The 24,381-nt window shown below is 41.8% G+C and overlaps 1 protein-coding gene across 1 annotated transcript in view; it reads left to right on the top strand.

Annotated features, from left to right (window-relative positions):
• The first annotated feature begins 16,850 nt into the window (after positions 1 to 16,850).
• The window catches only part of LOC109890791 (kinesin heavy chain), a 138,063-nt gene continuing 130,532 nt past the window's right edge, over positions 16,851 to 24,381 (top strand). Inside the window, exon 1 of the mRNA XM_031824700.1 lies at positions 16,851 to 17,449. Within this exon, the coding sequence (XP_031680560.1) occupies positions 17,321 to 17,449 (129 nt within the window). The 5' untranslated portion in view covers positions 16,851 to 17,320. The remainder of the gene's footprint in view (positions 17,450 to 24,381) is intronic.

Genomic DNA, 24,381 nt, shown 5'->3' with positions numbered 1-24,381 from the left:
CGTTGCTATGGGCACATATAAACAACGGAAGTAAGGGATTCTACTTCCTCTTTACTTTATTATTTGTATTAATTTCACCTTTATTTAACCATGTAGGCCAGTTCAGAACAAGTTCAAATCAAATCAAATTTTATTATAAAGAATATGTACATAAGGATATATGAATGAGTGATGGTACAGAGCAGCATAGGCAAGATACAGTAGATGATATCGAGTACAGTATAACATATGAGATGAGTATGTAAACAAAGTGGCATAGTTAAAGTGGCTAGTGATACATGTATTACATAAGGATGCAGTCGATGATATAGAGTACAGTATATACGTATGCATATGAGATGAATAATGTAGGGTAAGTAACATTATATAAGGTAGCATTGTTTAAAGTGGCTAGTGATATATTTACATCATTTCCCATCAATTCCCATTATTAATGGCTGGAGTTGAGTCAGTGTCATTGACAGTGTGTTGGCAGCAGCCACTCAATGTTAGTGGTGGCTGTTTAACAGTCTGATGGCCTTGAGATAGAAGCTGTTTTTCAGTCTCTCGGTCCCAGCTTTGATGCACCTGTACTGACCTCGCCTTCTGGATGACAGCGGGGTGAACAGGCAGTGGCTCGGGTGGTTGATGTTCTTGATGATCTTTATGGCCTTCCTGTAGCATCGGGTGGTGTAGGTGTCCTGGAGGGCAGGTAGTTTGCCCCCGGTGATGCGTTGTGCAGACCTCACTACCCTCTGGAGAGCCTTACGGTTGAGGGCGGTGCAGTTGCCATACCAGGCGGTGATACAGCCCGCCAGGATGCTCTCGATTGTGCATCTGTAGAAGTTTGTGAGTGCTTTTGGTGACAAGCCGAATTTCTTCAGCCTCCTGAGGTTGAAGAGGCGCTGCTGCGCCTTCTTCACGATGCTGTCTGTGTGAGTGGACCAATTCAGTTCAGTCTGTGATGTGTATGCCAAGGAACTTAAAACTTGCTACCCTCTCCACTACTGTTCCATCGATGTGGATAGGGGGGTGTTCCCTCTGCTGTTTCCTGAAGTCCACAATCATCTCCTTAGTTTTGTTGACGTTGAGTGTGAGGTTATTTTCCTGACACCACACTCCGAGGGCCCTCACCTCCTCCCTGTAGGCCGTCTCGTCGTTGTTGGTAATCAAGCCTACCACTGTTGTGTCGTCCGCAAACTTGATGATTGAGTTGGAGGCGTGCGTGGCCACGCAGTCGTGGGTAAACAGGGAGTACAGGAGAGGGCTCAGAACGCACCCTTGTGTGGCCCCAGTGTTGAGGATCAGCGGGGAGGAGATGTTGTTGCCTACCCTCACCACCTGGGGGCGGCCCGTCAGGAAGTCCAGTACCCAGTTGCACAGGGCGGGGTCGAGACCCAGGGTCTCGAGCTTGATGACGAGCTTGGAGGGTACTATGGTGTTGAATGCCGAGCTGTAGTCGATGAACAGCATTCTCACATAGGTATTCCTCTTGTCCAGATGGGTTAGGGCAGTGTGCAGTGTGGTTGAGATTGCATCGTCTGTGGACCTATTTGGGCGGTAAGCAAATTGGAGTGGGTCTAGGGTGTCAGGTAGGGTGGAGGTGATATGGTCCTTGACTAGTCTCTCAAAGCACTTCATGATGACGGATGTGAGTGCTACGGGGCGGTAGTCGTTTAGCTCAGTTACCTTAGCTTTCTTGGGAACAGGAGCAATGGTGACCCTCTTGAAGCATGTGGGAACAGCAGACTGGTATAGGGATTGATTGAATATGTCCGTAAACACACCGGCCAGCTGGTCTGCGCATGCTCTGAGGGCGCGGCTGGGGATGCCGTCTGGGCCTGCAGCCTTGCGAGGGTTAACACGTTTAAATGTCTTACTCACCTCGGCTGCAGTGAAGGAGAGACCGCATGTTTTCGTTGCAGGCCGTGTCAGTGGCACAGTATTGTCCTCAAAGCGGGCAAAAAAGTTATTTAGTCTGCCTGGGAGCAAGACATCCTGGTCCGTGACTGGGCTGGATTTCTTCCTGTAGTCCGTGATTGACTGTAGACCCTGCCACATGCCTCTTGTGTCTGAGCCGTTGAATTGAGATTCTACTTTGTCTCTGTACTGGCGCTTAGCTTGTTTGATAGCCTTGCGGAGGGAATAGCTGCACTGTTTGTATTCGGTCATGTTACCAGACACCTTGCCCTGATTAAAAGCAGTGGTTCGCGCTTTCAGTTTCACACGAATGCTGCCATCAATCCACGGTTTCTGGTTAGGGAATGTTTTAATCGTTGCTATGGGAACGACATCTTCAACGCACGTTCTAATGAACTCGCACACCGAATCAGCGTATTCGTCAATGTTGTTATCTGACGCAATACGAAACATCTCCCAGTCCACGTGATGGAAGCAGTCTTGGAGTGTGGAGTCAGCTTGGTCGGACCAGCGTTGGACAGACCTCAGCATGGGAGCCTCTTGTTTTAGTTTCTGTCTGTAGGCAGGGATCAACAAAATGGAGTCGTGGTCAGCTTTTCCGAAAGGGGGGCGGGGCAGGGCCTAATATGCGTCGCGGAAGTTAGAGTAACAATGGTCCAAGGTCTTTCCACCCCTGGTTGCGCAATCGATATGCTGATAAAATTTAGGGAGTCTTGTTTTCAGATTAGCCTTGTTAAAATCCCCAGCTACAATGAATGCAGCCTCCGGATAAATCGTTTCCAGTTTGCAGAGAGTTAAATAAAGTTCGTTCAGAGCCATCGATGTGTCTGCTTGGGGGGGGATATATACGGCTGTGATTATAATCGAAGAGAATTCTCTTGGTAGATAATGCGGTCTACATTTGATTGTGAGGAATTCTAAATCAGGTGAACAGAAGGATTTGAGTTCCTGTATGTTTCTTTCATCACACCATGTCACGTTGGCCATAAGGCATACGCCCCCACCCCTCTTCTTACCAGAAAGATGTTTGTTTCTGTCGGCGCGATGCGTGGAGAAACCCGTTGGCTGCACCACTTCAGATAGCGTCTCTCCGGTGAGCCACGTTTCCGTGAAGCAAAGAACGTTACAGTCTCTGATGTCCCTCTGGAATGCTACCCTTGCTCGGATTTCATCAACCTTGTTGTCAAGAGACTGGACATTGGCAAGAAGAATGCTAGGGAGTGGTGCACGGTGTGCCCGTCTCCGGAGTCTGACCAGAAGACCGCCTCGTTTCCCTCTCTTTCGGAGTCGTTTTTTTGGGTCGCTGCATAGGATCCGCTCCGTTGTACTGTTTGTAAGGCAGAACACAGGATCCGCGTCGCGAAAAACATATTCTTGGTCGTACTGATGGTGAGTTGACGCTGATCTTATATTCAGTAGTTCTTCTCGACTGTATGTAATGAAACCTAAGATGACCTGGGGTACTAATGTAAGAAATAACACGTAAAAAAACAAAAAACTGCATAGTTTCCTAGGAACGCGAAGCGAGGCGGCCATCTCTGTCGGCGCCGTTCTCATTTACAACTGCGACCGTGCCAAGATAAAGCAAAGCAGTGTGACAAAAAAAAATAACACATGGGATAAACAAAAGTACAGTCAATAACAATATAAAAAAAATCTATAAACAGTGTGTGCAAAAGGAGTACGGAGGTAAGGCAATAAATAGGCCATAGTAGCGAAGTAATTACAATTTAGCAAATTAGCACTGGAGTGATAGATGTGCAGATGATGATATGCAAGTATAAATACTGGTGTGTAAAAGAGCAAAAAAAGTAAATAAAAACAATAAGGGGATGAGGTAGGTAGTTGGATGTGCTATTTACAGATGGGCTGTGTACAGCTGCAGTGATCAGTGAGCTGCTCAGATAGCTGATAATTACAGCTAGTGAGGGAGATATAGGTCTCCAACTTCAGCGATTATTGCAATTCGTTACAGTCATTGGCAGCAGAGAACTGGAACGAAAGGTGGCCAAAGGAGGTGTTGTCTTTGGGGATGACCAGTGACATATACCTGCTGGAGCGCGTGTTATGGGTGTGTGTTGTTATGGTGACCAGTGAGCTGAGATAAGGTGGAGCTTTTCCTAGCAAAGACTTATAGATGACCTGGAGCCAGTGGGTCTGGCGATGAATATGTAGCGAGGGCCAGCCGACGAGAGCTTACAGGTCGCAGTGGTGGGTGGTATATGGGGCTTTGGTGACAAAACGGATGGCCCTGTGAGAGACTCCATCCAGTTTGCTGAGTAAAGTGTTGGAGGCTATTTTGTAAATGTCTTCGCCGAAGTCGAGGATCGGTAGGATGGTCAGTTTTACGAGGGTATGTTTGGCAGCGTGAGTGAAATAGGCTTTGTTGCGAAATAGGATTGGATTGGAGATGCTTAATATGAGTCTGGAATGAGAGTTTACAGTCTAGCCAGACACCTAGCTATTTATAGTTGTCCACATACAGTGGGGCAAAAAAGTATTTAGTCAGCCACCAATTGTGCATGTTCTCCCACTTAAAAAGATGAGAGAGGCCTGTAATACTATATTTTCTACCATAATTTGCAAATAAATACATTTAAAATCCTACAATGTGATTTTCTGGATTTTTTCCCCTCTGTCATAGTTGAAGTGTACCTATGATGAAAATTACAGGCCTCTCTCCTCTTTTTAAGTGGGAGAACTTGCACAATTGGTGGCTGACTAAATACTTTTTTGCCCCACTGTATTCTAGGTCAGAACCGTCCAGAGTAGCGATGCTAGTCGGGCGGGCCGGTGCGGGCAGCGGTCGGTTGAATATCATGCATCTAGTTTTACTAGCGTTGAAGAGCAGTTGGAGGCCACGGAAGGAGTGGTGTATGGCATTGAAGCTTGTTTGGAGGTTAGTTAACACAGTGTCCAAAGAAGGTATACAGAATGGTGTTATCTGCGTGGAAGTGGATCAATGAATCACCCGCAGCAAGAGCGACATCATTGATATATATAGAGAAATAATTTGACACACTGAACTCTATCTGAGAAGTAGTTGGTGAAGCAGGCAGGGAAGTCATTTGAGAAACCAAGGCTGTTGAGTCTGCCGATAAGAATTCGGTGATTGACAGAGTCAAAAGCCTTGGCCAGGTCGATGAAGACGGCTGCACAGTACTGTCTTTTATCGATGGTGGTTATGATATCGTTTAGTACCTTGAGCGTGGCTGAGGTGCACACGTGACCAGCTCGGAAACCAGATTGCACAGCGGAGAAGGTACGCTGGGATTTGAAATGGTCAGTGATCTGTTTGTTAACTTGGCTTTCGAAGACTTTGGAAACGCAGGGCAGGATGGATATACTGTAGGTCTGTAACCATTTGGGTCTAGAATATCACCCCCTTTGAAGAGGTGGATGACTGCGGCAGCTTTCCAATCTTTAGGAATCTCAGACGATACGAAAGAGAGGTTGAACAGACTAGTAATAGTGGTCGCAACAATGGCGGCGGATAATTGTAGAAAGAGAGGTTCCAGATTGTCTAGTTCAGCTGATTTGTACGGGCAGGATTTTGTAGCTTTTTCAGAACATCTGCTATCTAGATTTGGGTGAAGGAGAAGCTGGGGAGGCTTGGGCATGTAGCTGCGGGGGGTGTGGAGCTGTTGGCCAGGTTTGGGGTAGCCAGGAGGAAAGCACGGCCAGCCGTAGAGAAAGGCTTTTTGAAATTCTCGATTATCGTGGACTTATCGGTGGCAAAAGTATTTCCTAGCCTCATCACAGTGGGCAGCTGGGAGGAGGGTCTCTTATTCTCCATGGACTTTACAGTGTCCCTGAACATTTTGGAGTTAGAGCTGAGGAAGCAAATTTCTGTTTCCTAACTGACTGTGTGTATTGGTTCCTGACTTCCCTGAAAAGTTGCATATCGTGGGGACTATTCGATGCTAGTGCAGTCCGCCACAGGATGTTTTTGTGCTGGTAGAGGGCAGTCAGGTCTGGATTGAACCAAGGGCTATATCTGTTCTTAGTTCTACATTATTATTATTATTTTTTACAATTAGGCATCCTCTACTGACGGGATGAGGTCAATATCCTTCCAGGATACCTGGGCCAGGTCGATTTGAAAGGCCTGTTCGCAGAAGTGTTTTAGGGAGCATTTGACAGTGATGAGGGGTGGTCGTTTGACCGTGGACCCATAACCGATGCAGGCAATGAGGCAGTGATCGCTGAGATCCTGATTGAAAACAGCAGAGGTGTATTTGGAGGGCAACTTGGTCAGGATAATATCTATGAGGGTGCCCATGTTTACGGATTTAGGGTTGTGCCTGGTGGGTTCCTTGATCATTTGTGTGAGATTGAGGGCATCTAGCTTAGATTGTAGGACTGGCGGGGTGTTTAAACATATCCCAGTTTAGGTCACCTAGCAGAACAAACTCTGAAGATAGATGGGCTGCAATCAATTCACATATGGTGTCCAGGGCACAGCTGGGAGCTGAGGGGGGTCTATAACAGGCAGCAACAGTGAGAGACTTATTTCTGGAGATTCATTTTAAAAATTAGAAGCTCGAACTGTTTATAGGCATAGACCTGGAAATTATTACAGAACTTCCCTGCTGTAGTGGGCCAGCTCCTTTCCCAGTGTTTGCAAAACATTTAGAGGGAGTAAATGATTCGAAGGAGTCAAATTATGGAATATAAAAGTAAAGTATAAGTGTTAGTGAATAAGTGCAATTATATATTTATTTCATTCAAGTTTGTGAATGTTAGCTACTAGTTGTGTCAGATTTAGCTGGTAGCTTCGATATACTATATATACTGTAACGAAACAGGCAGGGAGCAGGCCTTGAACCCTCGACCTTCTAGCCCGAAGTCTAGCGCGCTATTGACTGTGCCCTAAAAGCACGCGTATACACTCTCCATAGACTGACATTGGCAGTAGAATGGCTCAGTGACATTAAAAATGGCCCCGTCATAGGATGCCACCTTTCCAACAAGTCAGTTCTCCAAATCGTAGCAAGTTAAATTAATCTGTTCTCGGTTGCAACACTCACTACCGAGTTCCAAACTGCCTCTGGAAACCACTTCATTACAATAACTGTTTGTCGGGAGCTTACAGTTTCCATGGCCGAGCAGCCGCACGCACACAAGCCTAAGACCACCATGCAAAATGCCAAGCGTCAGCTGCTTTTGTGTAAAGCTCGCCGCCATTGGAATCTGGGGCAGTGAAAACACATTCTCGGGAGTCCGACGGACAAATCTGGGTTTGTCGGATGCCAGGAGAATGTCACTTTCCCCAATGCATAGTGCCAACCATAAAGTTTGGTGGAGGAGGAATAATGGTCTGGGGCTGTTTTTCATGGTTCAGGCTATGCCATCTAGTTCAAGTGAAGGGAAATCTTAACGCTACAGCATACAGTACAATGACATTCTAGACGATTCTGTGCTTGTAGCAACAGTTTGGGGAAGACCCTTTCCTGTTTCAGCATGTTTGACAAGCAGGTGTCCACATACCTCTGGTCATGTAGTGTATCCCAGCTTCACATGTGAAAAGAGCAGGGTTTCCGTTAGACGGCAGTTGCTTTTTATTCATTGATAGAAATACCAGTTGATGAAAATACATGACCATATTGACCAAGTGTGTATTTTTGTTAGTCATCATGTATTTTATTTATCCCACACTACTATCACACCCGCACAGCATACAGAGTCTATTTTGAGCATAATTTCTCTTGCAGCTCCTCTGCTGATTGCTGCTGGAGTAAAATGTTACTTTATAAGGCCATTCATTGTGAAAAAAATCTAAATGAAATTGCGTGTTAAAAACAGTTAAAACCAGCTTTGATAGACATGAGCCTGCGACTCATCTCTCGAACGTTGCACTTCATCATTTATTTCCATATAGAATCATAGCCAGTTGAAGGGTTCTGGAGGAGCTGCAGTACCCCTGATGAATTAAAATACATTTGCCAAATTTAAAGAATGCCTGATGTCTGTTAAAAAAATTTATGAAATAATTCAGAATAGCCTACTATACCATGAGAAGGCATATCATTTAGCCTCAGAGGATCAATAGATAATATATTTTTTAAATGGCCTATCAGTGGATTGTGTGTGTGCCAATAACAAGGCATAGCCTACAGTCGGGGATGCGCAGCATGGAGACAAAACAGGCCTTTCTCAATATTTCAAATACAATCGCTGGAAAACACCGATTGGAAAGCGAGTAGCTCCTGCTGTAAAGAGAACAGAAGACCTGCTGTAGGCTACCAAAATATTTGATAAACTTCCAAACTGTTTTATAAAGTAAGGCTTTTACCCCGAACGCATCGGCAATCACCCGTGAGTTAGCAGGGCATTATTGGGTGAGTCAATTAAACTGGAAAGCATTTTAGGACTATAATCTCCTCCTCATATTGTAGCCTACAGATGTGTCTCCACCAGTGGCGGTCGGTGCCGTTCTATTACAGCACATTGGATGACTGTCATTCATATTCCATTCGTCCAGTTCCATGTAACATCGATAGGTTTAGGCTACCACATGATACTCAAATTTTCCCTGTACCCATCATGAGGTTGCTAGAACCTAGCCTATGAATGAAAGTTTACAACGCAGGTGCACACATTTCGAGAGAAAAATTGGAGGTGACAGGAAGTAACACATGGACAGGTAGTGACACATTCAATACCGCCTTGCACACTCTTGCTTACATCTCACTGATCTAGGGTGTAATCAACAGTTGCAAACGAAAGTTTCTATTAAACAAATTCAGGTATGTTTATCCCCGTTTCATTCCGTTTGCTTCCATTTAAGGAACACTTTTCAACAGAATCGGCAGTTTGAATACACCCCTGATCACAAGTAAACACAGATCACTTTCATAACAGCCACATTGTATTCCTTCTCACGTCTATGCGCTCTCCTCCTCTCACATTTCCCTTCACTTGTGGATTTCAATGCACAACACATCAGCTGTATAGTATGTGACCTTGCGAAAAAACCTTTCCAAGCCAAACCATAACTGCTACACACAGCCTAAATCGTTGCCAAAATCAGGGAATTAACATAGTAAGGACAGAGACAGTACTCGTTTTTATAAATTCTAGTCTTTTGGGGTCAATTGCCACCCAGCCAAAAACATCTAATTCTGATTGTTTGACTAACAGTGATGAAAATGCTGGCTGTGTGTCACAACTTCAGCCCGGTTCCTCTCCTTGTTCGGGCGGCGTTCGGCGGTTGACGTCACCGGTCTTCTAGCTATCACTGATCCACTTTTCATTTTCCATTTGTTTTGTCTTGTTTTCCCATACACCTGGTTTACATTCCCTCATTCCTTGTTGTGTATTTTACCCTCTGTTCCCCCCATGTCTGTGTGTGAAATTGTTTGTTGTAAGTGCTTGTGCACTCTGACTGGTTCGCGACGGGTTATTTTGTACCCATATTTTTGTTGTTCTGGGCGCCGTTGGTTTGCTTATTAAACTGCTCCGGTTATTACCCAGTACTGCTCTCCTGCGCCTGACTTCTCTGCAGCCAGTCACGCACCTCTTACACTGTGGAAAAAAACGAAGCCATCATTTTGGTCAATGTCTCACAGGAGCACTTTTTTAAGTACATTTTTGTTGGGGTGAATATCATTTATAATAATTAAAATTTTGGTGTAATGCCCCTTTAAATAGGAAAATATATCACAGCCGTCTTCACACCTACCGAAGGTGTGTTTGTGTGAGTATGTGTGTGTATTTAATGTCATTTTTTCTAAAAAACAGCTTTGAGGGAATGGTTGTTTCATTTAGATTTCACGTTTTTCAATAATGTTGTGTTGAAGTTCTAAACGTTATGCTTTTATCCAGATCATTGATTTTATAGGAAAACCCAAAAGTACTGTATTTCTGGTATGCTTGTTGTGTTGGCTTTTTTTATTTTTTATTTTTTTATTCATTAATTTGACCCCTTTTCTCCCCAATTTCGTGGTATCCAATTGTTAGTTTTCACTATCTTGTCTCATCGCTACAACTCCCGTACGGGCACGGGAGAGACGAAGGTCAAAAGCCATGATTCCTCCGAAACACAACCCAATCAAGCCGCACTGCTTCTTAACATAGCGTGCATCCAACCCAGAAGCCAGCCGCACCAATGTGTCGGAGAAAACACCATGCACCTGGCTAGTGTGCACTCTGCCCGGAACGCCACAGGAGTCACTAGTGCGCGATGAGACAAGGATATCCCTACCGGCCAACCCCTCCCTAACCCGGACGATGGTAGGCCAATTGTGCATCGCCCCATAGACCTCCAGGTCGCGCCCGGCTGCGACAGAGCCTAGGCTCGAACCCAGAGTCTCTGGTGGCACAGCTAGCACTGTGATGCAGTGCCCTAGACCACTGCACCACCCTGGAGGCGCCGTGTTGGCTTTTTATTGTGAAATTACATATTTAAAAAAAAATGACAAGATCAGCCTTGATAATAGCTACATTTCTTATGTTATTGGAAGATGTAATTTATTGCACTGGCTTGTTGTTCTCGTGTGACAAAGTTGAATCGTTGAGGCAAAAGACGTTAAAAGAAAAACATGAATGGCACAAGCAATAATGGGAAAGTGTCACAATCACCTGGAGTGGTGAGGTACTTCAATTGATTTAAATTAGCTGACTTCCTCATATGATCTGTAACTGTATATTGTAGCATGTTGAGTTTATATTTTTGTTCAGTGTTCATTGAGATTTTTTTTATATGACAATTACCATTTAGCCAATTGAATTGAAAGCTAGACAATGTTACAGTTGACCAGCCTAGCCAGCTAATACTGTAACTGTCTGCCTGCTTTGGAAGCTAGTGTTTCATTAGCCATCTGTCAGTGAATTCAATTTTGAATCAGGTTTTGACATGATTGTCTCATTTCAAGTAACTAGCTGCAGGCTTAAAGAAACATTCAATCATATAATTTGCATAGAAACTCAGATAAAGGCATGTAGATAGCAAAGGTGTCATGTATACTTGTATGGAAGTTTAAAAAATGACAGCTCTATATGCATATTAGCAAATACATATGGCAAAGCCTATTACATGTGAATGAATCATCCCATGCTAGGTTGATCTCTGTGATCAGATAAATAAAGGTTAAATACAATTTAAAAAATAAGGACACAGGAGAGCTGAATAGATAATGTGAGACAAAAGTGAGAGACAAGAATTAATGCAATAAATAATCACAGCAAAGGATTGTAGTTTGTGAGCTAGAAAATGAACATCATGGCAGTCTGAAGCAGGGTGCTCTGCAATCATCCTACTCCAACTATTGACAGGGATAAATGCATTTGTTATGTTTCAGTGTGAATGAAATAAGTCCTGCCTTGATGACTATAAGTTTTACAATACTTGTCCTATAGATTTGTGTAGTCTTAAATTATTACTTGGAATAAACTGAAACGCTACTTGTCCTGGAATGACATGCTAACCAGTGATAAAGCTATCTTCTAGCAACAGATCTACTTATTGTAACTAGCTAACTAGCAACCTAGCTACATTACTAGGTTGCTGTGTTCTAAGTTCGGAGTCATTCTAAAGCTTACATTGAAGGTATCACATTTCTATAACTGAATAGTTAGATTACAAATAAATACAAAAGTCTACATACTACCTTCGGTATGGATAATGAGATTGGTAAACGTGATCAGCAGAGTGATACAGTGCCTTGCGAAAGTATTCGGCCCCCTTGAACTTTGCGACCTTTTGCCACATTTCAGGCTTCAAACATAAAGATATAAAACTGTATTTTTTTGTGAAGAATAAACAACAAGTGGGACACAATCATGAAGTGGAACGACATTTATTGGATATTTCAAACTTTTTTAACAAATCAAAAACTGAAAAATTGGGCGTGCAAAATTATTCAGCCCCTTTACTTTCAGTGCAGCAAACTCTCTCCAGAAGTTCAGTGAGGATCTCTGAATGATCCAATGTTGACCTAAATGACTAATGATGATAAATACAATCCACCTGTGTGTAATCAAGTCTCCGTATAAATGCACCTGCACTGTGATAGTCTCAGAGGTCCGTTAAAAGCGCAGAGAGCATCATGAAGAACAAGGAACACACCAGGCAGGTCCGAGATACTGTTGTGAAGAAGTTTAAAGCCGGATTTGGATACAAAAAGATTTCCCAAGCTTTAAACATCCCAAGGAGCACTGTGCAAGCGATAATATTGAAATGGAAGGAGTATCAGACCACTGCAAATCTACCAAGACCTGGCCGTCCCTCTAAACTTTCAGCTCATACAAGGAGAAGACTGATCAGAGATGCAGCCAAGAGGCCCATGATCACTCTGGATGAACTGCAGAGATCTACAGCTGAGGTGGGAGACTCTGTCCATCGGACAACAATCAGTCGTATATTGCACAAATCTGGCCTTTATGGAAGAGTGGCAAGAAGAAAGCCATTTCTTAAAGATATCCATAAAAAGTGTTGTTTAAAGTTTGCCACAAGCCACCTGGGAGACACACCAAACATGTGGAAGAAGGTGCTCTGGTCAGATGAAACCAAAATTGAACTTTTTGGCAACAATGCAAAACGTTATGTTTGGCGTAAAAGCAACACAGCTCATCACCCTGAACACACCATCCCCACTGTCAAACAGCATCATGGTTTGGGCCTGCTTGTCTTCAGCAGGGACAGGGAAGATGGTTAAAATCGATGGGAAGATGGATGGCGCCAAATACAGGACCATTCTGGAAGAAAACCTGATGGAGTCTGCAAAAGACCTGAGACTGGGACGGAGATTTGTCTTCCAACAAGACAATGATCCAAAACATAAAGCAAAATCTACAATGGAATGGTTCAAAAATAAACATATCCAGGTGTTAGAATGGCCAAGTCAAAGTCCAGACCTGAATCCAATCGAGAATCTGTGGAAAGAACTGAAAACTGCTGTTCACAAATGCTCTCCATCCAATCTCACTGAGCTCGAGCTGTTTTGCAAGGAGGAATGGGAAAAAATGTCAGTCTCTCGATGTGCAAAACTGATAGAGACATACCCCAAGCGACTTACAGCTGTAATCGCAGCAAAAGGTGGTGCTACAAAGTATTAACTTTTGCACGTCCAATTTTTCAGTTTTTGATTTGTTCAAAAAGTTTGAAATATCCAATAAATGTCGTTCCACTTCATGATTGTGTCCCACTTGTTGTTGATTCTTCACAAAAAAATACAGTTTTATATCTTTATGTTTGAAGCCTGAAATGTGGCAAAAGGTCGCAAAGTTCAAGGGGGCCGAATACTTTCGCAAGGCACTGTAGTACACAAGTTTTGTTAGTTTCATAGTTCATTACTCGTGTTTGCCTGTCCAGCTAGCGAACAATAAAGTCAATATTTTGAAAACGTTTGGGAGAAATGGTGTTCAAAATGTGTTCAGAATAAATAAATATACACATCATTTTTTTTAAAGCAGCCCCTCCCTCGACAGGGATTGATCATCTCGAAAACTAAAGCAGATTCAGTGGCTTCAGAAAGTATTCATACCCTTTAAATTATTCCATATTTTGTTGTTACAGCCTAAATTCAAAATGGATAAAACAATATACACTCAAAAGTTTGGACACACCTAATCATTCAAGGGTTTTTCTTTATTTTTACTATTTTCTACATTGTAGAATAATAGTGAAGACATCAAAACTATGAAATAAAACATGTGAAATCACGTAGTAACCAAAAAAGTATTCTTCAATGTTACCCTTTGCCTTGATGACAGATTTGCACAGGTTGGCATTTTCTCAACCAGCTTCATGAGGTAGTCACCTGGAATGAATTTAAATTAACAGGTGTGCCTTGTTAAAAGTTCATTTGTGGAATGTCTTTACTTATTTAACTACTTTGTTACATAAAGGTTAAATTTATTTATTTTTAAATTCAATTCATTATAGCCAATCAGTTGTTGTGAAGAAGTAGGGGTGGTATACAGAAGATATTTTGTAAAAGACCAAGTCCATATTATGGCAAGAACAGCTCAAAAAGCAAAGATAAACGACAGTCCATCATTACTTTAAGACATGAAGGTCAGTCAATACGGAACATTTCAAGAACTTTGAAAGTTCCTTCATGTGCAGTCACAAAAACCATCAAGAAACTAGTTATCACGAGGACCACCACGGGGGGGAAAAAAACAGAGTTACCTCTGCTGCATAGAATAAGTTCATTAGAGTTACCAGCTTCAGGAATTGCAGCCCAAATAAATGTTCACAGAGTTCAAGTAACAGACACATCTCAACATCAATTGTTCAGAGGAGACTGCGTGAATCAGTACTTCATGGTCAAATTGCTGCAAAGAAACCACTACTAAAGGGCACCAATAAGAATAAGAGACTTGCTTGGGCCAAGAAACCTGTCCCTTGGTCTGATGAGTCCAAATTTGAGATTTTTGATTACAACTGCCGTGTCTTCGTGAAACACAGAGTAGGTGATCTCTGCATGTGTGTTTCCCACCGTGAAGCATGGAGGAAGAGGTGTGATGGTGTTGGGGTGCTTTGCTGGTGACACTATCTGTGATTTATTTAGAATTCAAGGCACACTTAACCAGCATGGCTACCACAGCATCCTGCATCAATACACCATCCCATCTGTTCTGTGCTTAGTTGGACTATCATTTGTTTTTCAACAGGACAATGACCAAAAACACACCTCCGGGCTGTGTAAGGGCTATTTGACCAAGGAGAGTGATGAGTGATGCATCAGATTACCTGGCCTCCACAATCACCCGACCTCAACCCAATTGAGATTGTTTGGGATGAGTTGGACTGCAGAGTGAAGGAAAAGCAGCCAACAAGTGCTCAGCATATGTGGGAACTCCTTCAAGACTTTTGGAAAATTATTTCAGGTGAAGCTGGTTGAGAGAATGCCAAGATTGTGCAATGCTGTCATCAAGGCAAATGGTGGCTACTGTCAGAATAATTCTATAGGAAGAGGGACTGTAGATTCTTTCAAAAAGCAATTTTATAGGATTTTGAAAAATAAACAATCAATAACAACCACTAAATGAGTGCATCGTTAGGAATGTCCAACGAACAGAGTTGTCTCCTCTTACAGAAAAAGTACAACCTATTTTGTCTACGTGGCAGTTTAGCAGATGGATTGAAACAGGGACATGGTGTGTAAAAACTGATTTAGCATGTCTGTGCAGATTAAGTTAGCTGATGTTTCCACCATTGTCTGTTCCTTCCTGCATGTTTCCACACATCTAAGTTCCTGTATATTGTTAAAACAGGATGTCACCTACTGCTGTTGCACCACAAACAGCTCTTTTCTGTAAGCCCAGACTTATGACTAAGTCAAATGACAAGCCTGTATCAGTAAAAATACTAACATATAACAATTATCTTAAGTTAAACAGCATAGTATGTCTAATTAAACAGTATAGTATGTCAATAATATTGCATTTTCACCACACTACTTTGAAGAATCTAAAATCTAAAATATATTTTGATTTGTTTAACACTTTTTTGGGTAGCTACATGATTCCATATGTGTTATTTCATAGTCTTGATGTCTTCACTATTATTCTACAATGTAGAAAATAGTAGAATAAAGAAAAATACTTGAATGTGTAGGTACTATATATATATATATATATATATATATATACAGAAAATATAACACATTATATCTGTAATCCCAGTCATGCGACATCAATAGATTACGGCCGTATGAATTAATTTCAATTGATAGGAACTATAAATCAGTAAAATCGTAGAAATTGTTGCATTTATATTTTTGATCTGTGTGTGTGTGTGTGTGTGTGTGTGTGTGTGTGTGTGTGTGTGTGTGTGTGTGTGTGTGTGTGTGTGTGTGTGTGTATGTGTATATATATATATATATATATATATATATATATATCTGGGATTACAGATATATATCTGTTGGTTAAAACAAGGTAGGGGCGTGGATAAAAAAAAACAGTATCTGGTATAATCACCATTTGCCTCGTGCAGCGCGACACCTCTCCTTCACATAGAGATGGTCAGCTCATGAAACATGGGACCAACACTTTAAATGTTGGGTTTATATTTTTGCTCAGTGTATATATAAACATATTGGGAGCATTTTATGAGAAAAACCAACAGGTGCTCAACATGCCTCTCTATGTAAGGCATAATGGACAATTGAAATGAGGTTGTTAAATCATGTGGTTAAAGAGCTCTTGAAATGTGACTATTGTGATCATGCACTTTGTTGACGGTCCCTAAGTAGTTGCATTGACTGTGTGCCAGACAGGCTACGCCATTGCTATGTGATTATGAAACTCGGGTCGAAATCGGGAAAATAAGACCTGTGCAATGTTGTACACCTTTTTCCCTTCACAAAGAGCCTAACCTTTGAATTCCCGAATGTCTGGCGAATATCGAAACTCAAACCTACTTTTCCACGTTTCTAATAAACCAGGGCTCTCCAACCCTGTTCCTGGAGAGCTACCGTCCTGTAGGTTTTCGCTCCAAACCCAATCAAGCGCACTTGATTATAATAATTAGCTGGTTGATACACAGAATTTTTTACAACCGGTTTGGAGTGAAAACCCACAGAACGGTAGCTCTCCCGAAATAGGTTTGGAGAACCCTGGATTCGGGAATGTAATCATAAAAGCCTGTTTTTATGAAATGGACAATTGGAATAAGGTACAACATATTGTGAATCAAAACGTTTGTTAGGCTAAGTATAGCCTATTCCAGTCCTACTAGCCTATAGATGTAAGTTGCCTAAATAGCCTAAGTCGATTTAAATATATAGCATATCCATCTCTTTCAAGCACTCTAAATATCACATATAGGCCTATTAAATGTCAAATTAATTGTCCAAAAAAATGGGGCAATGGTCGCATGATGGAGCTGTTAGACAAAATATAACACCGGATTTGGCCGACAGGCAACCACTCTATCGTCAGTGGTGCTGATGAGAGTGATGCGAGTAGGCTACCACTTTAATAACGTTGGCTTGGATCCGTGCAGACCACGCCCGGTGCTAAAGACGAGACCTGCCGCTGATGCTAAGCGTTCGGTATAGGCACGCTTCAATAACCTCTTCTCCTGCATCTCTCTCACTACAACAGCTGACCGTCTGGAGCCGGAGCCGCTTGGAATACTCTTAACATTTAAATTATAACGGACTGCATGGACATACTATTATACAAATGTTGGCCTATTCAAGTATATTTATTTGTTCGTGTGCTATTTGAAGCCAGCAAACTCTCCGAGATGTACATAACCATTTTGTTTTAAATCGAAATTGGCCTTAAGCAAAAAGCAGAAAATTCTAATTCCTGCCAACTCTCAGTTTGTCCATTGCAAAAAAAAAGAGATTGTCGACATCAATAGGGTTTATGTTAGATTAAATAGTCTAAGGCAAAAAGTAACTTGGTTTCAAAAATATATATTTTGCTTTTCGGAGGCACATCAGATTCCTTTCTCACAATGGCCGATGCTAGCGCAGAATGTAACATCAAGGTGCTATGTCGCTTCCGTCCTCTGAATCAGTCCGAAATTATCCGTGGAGACAAATTCATCCCCTTGTTCCAAGGAGATGACACCGTCAGTATCGCGGTAAGTTGTTATTTCTGCTCATTCTTCTTTGACAGATTTGTTGCCATTCATTTTAGTGATGATGATTATGATGATGATGCATCATCCAAAAAGGTGACGCAGGGGTTAGGCCTACATAGTGTCTTTACAAACCATTACACTACAAACATTATCACCCTCTGACTATTGGTCAAGTCTGGACACAGTTTCCTTGAAGTTCAGCCTTGTTGTATTGCCAGTAACTGATTTGATGAAACCATACAGACAATAATTATCATCCTCCTCCAGTCCTCACCATCATCAAGTTCTTACATCACTTTCAAGAGTTGATAGCTGTAGCCTACATTCAGTCAGATAAACAATGCAGTTCATTAATTAATGTTGCAGCATCAGTTTTCCGGAATAATAGTCAATTCACCTATTGCATGGATTCAAACCATTCAGATAGTGGTAGACCCTAGTGTACCATAATAGGCTGTATGTATGTATAATTTCTGATCAGCCAACAAGGCTTAACCTATCGATTATTGGGAAAGAGCTCATTGCATGACCCGTGAGACAATAGCCCACTGGGCACAGACATCAGTTGAATGTCTAGTTTTGATTTACAATTGGTTGAGTTGTCAACTATCGTGAATTCAACGTTATATTAACAAAAAATGTCACCATGTCATTGGATTTAGGTCAATCAGTTTTCCATGTTGTTTCAGCGTCATCACATTTTTTTGTGTCGAAATGACATGGAAACAAGTTGTTTGAATCTGTTTTTGCATAGTGGGATAGATCTGTCATCTCAAATAACACAGATCACTTAGCATGTCTTTATAGGGCTGTGGTGATCAGTTTCAGAAAGGACATCCAATGGGCTTGACATTTTCAAAGGCTCCGTCCCAAATGGCACTCTATTCATTATATAGTGTCCCATGGGCCCTGGACAAAGGAGTACATTAAAGATGCACTATGCAGAAATCGCTCCACCATTTCCTGGTTGTTAAAATTTGAGTAGTTTGCCTAATTTCAGTTTATGCGACAAAACAGGCAAGTATAGTGTTGATAATCATTGTACCATAACCAAAAATATTTTATTTTCAGCTGTGAAGCTGGTGTACAAAACCCGAAAATAAAAGACAACGTTTAAGCATGAGAAACATAGAAATAGCGCACATAGAACATATCTACTGCGTCTTAGACTTGCTTTCAATGAGAATGTAAGATTTATAACTCACATTTCTATATGAATTTAGTCGGGTCACCCAAAAAGTTACATATTGCAGCTTTAAAAGGGAATAAGGTGCATTTGGGATGCAACCCAGGCCATAAATATCAGACTGTTATATCAGACTGACTTAGAGATCACTTCATCAATATCTCATCTGGCTGGGGTTGGACTAATAGGCCTGGATTGATCTGATATCAACTGGTATGTCCCATGTCATTAATAACATGTAGACATTTTTGATCATATCTAAACTGTGCTTTGCTTTTGGAGTTAGATTTTTTTTAAAGGAGTGAAAAATAAAAGAAACTGTGATTCATCCATGAAGAGCATGCTAATGGCCATCAAAGGTGAGCATTTGCCCACTGAAGTCAGTTGCGACGCTGAACTGCAGTCAGGTCAAGACCCTGGTGAGGACGACGAGCACGCAGATGAGCTTCCCTGACAGTTTGTGCAGAAATTCTTTGGTTGTGCAAACACACAGTTTCATCAGCTGTCCGGGTGGCTGGTCTCAGATGATCCCGCAGATGAAAGAGCCAGATGTGGAGGTTCTGGTCTGGGGTTGTTACTACGGTTTTGATGCCGGTTGGACGTACTGACAAATTCTTTAAAACAACATTTGATGCAGCTTATTGTAGAGAAATCAACATACAATTCTCTGGCTAGCACTGTGATGCAGTGCCTTAGACCACTGCGCCCTCGGGAGGCCCATGTTTGTCCTGTTACACACAACTGTGTTTCTTGCATTTCCCAACTCCCCCTGAAACACCCACAATTTGGGTTACAGTGGCAAGAAAAAGTACATGAACCCTTTGGAATATCTGGGAATTTCTGCATAAATTGGTCATCAAATTTGATCTGATCTTAATCTAAGTCACAGCAATAGACAAACATAGTCTGCTTTAAACTAAAAACACAAATTATTGGTTGGTTGGAAAAAGTATGTGAACCCCTAGGCTAATGACTTATCCAAAAGCTAATTGGAGTCAGGAGTCAGCAAACCTGGAGTCCAATCAATGAGACAAGATTGGAGATGTTGGTTAGAGCTGCATTGCCCTATAAAAAACATTTACAAAATTAGAGTTTTCTATTCACAAGAAGCATTGCCTGATGTGAATCATGCCTCGAAAAAAAGAGATCTCAGAAGACCTATGAATTGTTGACTTGCATAAAGCTGGAAAGGGTTACAAAAGTATCTCTAAAAGCCTTGATGTTCATCGGTCCACGGTAAGACAAATTGTCTATGAATAGAGAAAGTGTAGCACTGTTGCTACTCTCCCTAGGAGTGGCCGTCTTACAAAGATGACTGCAAGAGCACAGCGCAGAATGCTCAATGAGGTTAAGAAGAATCCTAGACTGTCAGCTACAGACTTACAGAAATGTCTGGAACATGTTAACATCTCTGTTGACGAGTCTACAATATGTAAACACTGAACAAGAATGGTGTTCATGGGAGGACACCACGGGAAAAAACACTGCTGTCCAAAAAAAAACATACAACACTGTGTGGAGAAAAATATCACAGCAAACCAACAACAAAACCTCATTACAACTGTAAAGTATGGTGGAGGGAGTATCATGGCTTGGGGCTGCTTTGTTGCCTCAGGGCCTAAACAGCTTGCTAACATCGACAGAAAAATTCCCAAGGTTATCAAGACATTTTGCAGGAGAATGTTAGGCTGTCTGCCAATTGAAGCTCAACAGAAGTTGGGTGATTCAACAGGACAACCACCCAAAACACAGAAGTAAATCAACAACAGAATGCTTCAACTGCAGAAAATACGCCTTCTGGAGTGGCCCAGTCAGAGTCCTGACCTCAACCCGATTGAGATGCTGTGGCATGACCTCGAGAGCAGTTCACACCAGACATCCCAAGAATACTGCTGAACTGAAACAGTTTTGTAAAGAGGAATGGTCCAAAATTCCTCCTGACCAGGTCTGAGCCGCAACTATAGAAAACGGTTGGTTGAGGTTATTGCTGCCAAAGGAGGGTCAACCAGTTATTAAATCCAAGGGTTTACATACTTTTCCCACCCTGCACTGTGAATGTTTACACGGTGTGTTCAATAAAGACATGAAAACATATAATTGTTCATGTTATTAGTTTAAGCAGACTGTGTATGTCTATTGTTGTGACCTAGATGAAGATCAGATCAAATTCTATGACCAATATATGCAGAAATCCAGGTACTTCCGAAGGATTCACATACTTTTTCTTGACACTGTAACTGTCTTGCTCAAGGGCACAACAACAGATTTGTTGGATCCAGTATTCGAACCAGCAACGGGTTGGTTACTGGCCCAACACTCTAACCTTGAGACTATCTTTCGCCCCTTATTTTACCATGTTGCAGATCTTATCGTAATGTGAAGATCTTATCTTATAGTGTACTGAGTTTCTAACTTATCTTATTATAATGTGCTGTAGGCCTACATCATCATTCATGAATGGACGGTGAAACAGACAGGCTGAATGAGGACAATTTGATCACACAGCACAAATGCAAATGGTAGAATTTGCATTATTTACCCTAGAAAAAACAAGCCATTATAATTAGGCCTATATGTTTATATTACGTATCATTATAAAAAATAACAAATAATAATTGAAATGCATTGTGTACACACAGATACATTTTTAGCCCCACCCATTCTACAAATACACAGTACTGTAAGCAGTGTGTAAACCAAAGGCTGACAATACCAGAAAGATAATATCCAGGAAAATGGCTATTTAATTTAATTTCAAATGAATTCCAAGTACCACACACCCACTCTGTTCCTCTCATGCTTCTCCTGCAGGAAGCTATCCAAAGCACATGTGGTCTTCCTGAAGCTTATTGCACTGGATGTGTGTTGTTGGTTGGCTATCATACAAATGCATGTGTGTATCCTATTCCCTCCACACATGTCTCAGACACTGGGATGGATCTCTTCTAGGGAATCTGTCAGTGAAAAGAGATAGAGAGTGAATGTGTGTGTGTGTGTGTGTGTGTGTGTGTGTGTGTGTGTGTGTGTGTGTGTGTGTGTGTGTGTGTGTGTGTGTGAGAGAGAGAGAGAGTGTGTAAGAAAGAGAGAGAAAGAAAGACTGTGTGTGTGTGGTGTGTATCAGTCAGTAAAGAGTAGTAGGGCTACGATACAGCGTCAGATTAATTTAGGATTAGTAACATCACAGTAAACCAGAGACACACGGGACCAGTTGTGTGTGTCACAGCAAAGCCATCAGGCGGTTAGTGAAAACAAAAATCGACAGTGTTGCTTTGATGGTCTTAAAATTGTGGTGGATTTTCATTATCATTGTTGGCCTTGCTACCTCCATTGTCCTGTGCGGGCTCAGTTGGTAAGACCATGATGCCACTAATTTGGTTAATGTGCTGATGAGTCATGTCACTGGTGTTTCTCCAGTTCTTCATCAGCATACAGCAGCAGGGTAAATTGAATGGTGCCTGTGGGACCCGGCCGCTGTTCCTCTGGCAAGAATATTCTCATCTCAGCCTGGGGACAGTGGAGTATGCAGAGGGTGTACTCTGACTTGGGTATCTGAGTGTTCTTGTTATAGAAACAGGACATGTTTGTCCTCTACAAATAGAAGCAAGCTACTTTTTTGTCTGTTATAGATTATGGGAATATTATTTACATGCATGCTACGGTATCAACACTTAAATCGCTACTTATCATTGCGCACTTAGGTTTATTACAGGTGCTAGCTACAGAACTCACAATTGTGTTTTATATCAAAATGTGGGTCTTCGCTGTCCGTGAGACTAGACCACATGCTCTCGTGTTTGTCTATAAAGCACTTCTGAATAAGCTACCTTCTTATTTATCATCACTCATCAATATTATAATTATAATTCCTAAAACCAGGTCTCAAGCATGGATTACACTTGTGAGGCCCATGTGTTTTCCACAGAGTTGGGTATGGCTGCCATTTCCTGTTATGCTCCTTGCCTATGGAAACGCCTGCAGACTAAACTTAAACTTGAGACTCTTGTCCCCCTGTCGACCATTTTAAATATTTAGTGGAGGATTTTTATTTTTGTATTGCTTGTAACTGTTTCGGGTAATGCAAGTTCTTGTGCTCTTAGTAGAATAACCTGTTAGGGGAATAACCTGTTAGGGGAATAACCTGTTAGGGGAATAACCTGTTAGTAGAATAACCTGTGTGTAAATGTAATCTGTTGCTGTATTTTTTTATGTTATCTGTGATTGTTTTGTTTGTCTTGTGTAGTTTCTTAATCATTGTACCTAAACTGTATATGTAAACATGTATACGCAGGGCCCAGCTGTAAAAGAGGCCTTGGTCTCAGTCTGTGTTCCTTGTTGAAATAAAGGAATAAAAAAAAATGAAAACAACGTGGTGTGTGTCACACACACACAGACAGAAGCATACATGCACACAGAGACAGATGCATGCACATGTAACAGGTTAAAGGAAAGATTCATAGCCTGTTATACATTAAAATGAGTAAGTTCATAGTATGTGAGGATCTTAAAACATCTAAGGTTAATAAGATGCATTCAGTATTAGTTGATAGAGATTGATAACATTCATATAATTGTGTTAAAGTTCAAATCTGTCAAAGGGTACGAATTGTGAGAGTAATGTGTAAACGTTATATTGATTACTTGATTTTGTAGTGCCTAAAAGTGTTAATCTGTGATCTACGAAATGCTCTTAATCTATGAGCCGGAGATCGATTGCTCTGGTCTCCACCCATATTCCTGGGGAAAATCGCTGTCTTTTCTCATTGAACTAAACTTTAAAATTGAGAATACAACACCGTATCACTCTCGTGATTATTTCTCCCCTGTTTTCAGGGGCGTAACATTTTTGGAGGCTCCGCTGAGATAGCTGCTCAGATGTCCAGTTTCCACACCCTGGTCGCTGAATTCCGAGCCAGCTAAATCTCCACATAACAACTCAGGCAGGCTGCAGTGAGGAAAGTGTTGCTGTTCGAGGGAAGTTGGAAGTTAGTGGTTAAGTACGTGTCAACTGAGGCCATTGATCGACCATCAGAGACAGTAAGGACCATCTAATTCAGAGTCAACTCCTGCACAGTAAAAGTTCCTCCTGTTCTGTCAACATGACAAGCGCCTTGGAAGAACTACAGGAAGAGGTAGTAGGAGAATTGCACACCCTGACTAAAGAGAAATTACTAGAGATATGTGATTTCCTTAAAATATCAGGCGAACAGAGAAGAGATGTTAAAGACAAATACCGCATAGCATTAATGACTCGCATTATGATGTTCCTTGAAAGAGAGGAAGTCGCAGAGTTAGAAGATGGCGGCATGTCGGAATTGTTGCTACTTAGAGACGAAATGACAGAGATGATCAGTGGCATAGATAACAAAACAGGGCAAATTGACCATGATATTGAACCAGCCGGAACACATCACAGAATAGAGGAACTGAGAACTGTAACCCCACAAAAAGGGGTGGGAATTGAGCAGATTATTGCAGCCAAAGCCAGTGATTCTCTGCGTCAGCCCCAACACCATGCCAATCTTCAGGGGAGTGTGCCGCTCTCACCCAATGCACAGCCCAGCTCATACTGGCGCAAAGAGTAAAAAATTTCTAGTCAGATAGGTGAACCGGGCCAGAAAGAAAAACTGATTTTTTCCAGCCTTGTCCATCAGATTGAAAATGGACTTAACAGAGGATATCCTGAGGTAGAAATAGTAGACGCAGTAGTCAGGGCTATTTCTCCAGGCTCACAGCTACGCAGCTACTT

Source organism: Oncorhynchus kisutch, linkage group LG5 (assembly GCF_002021735.2).
Source record: "Oncorhynchus kisutch isolate 150728-3 linkage group LG5, Okis_V2, whole genome shotgun sequence".
Lineage (NCBI taxonomy): Eukaryota > Metazoa > Chordata > Actinopteri > Salmoniformes > Salmonidae > Oncorhynchus > Oncorhynchus kisutch.
The sequence above is the reverse complement of the archived record's forward strand: the minus strand, read 5'-3'. Positions and strand labels throughout refer to the sequence as shown.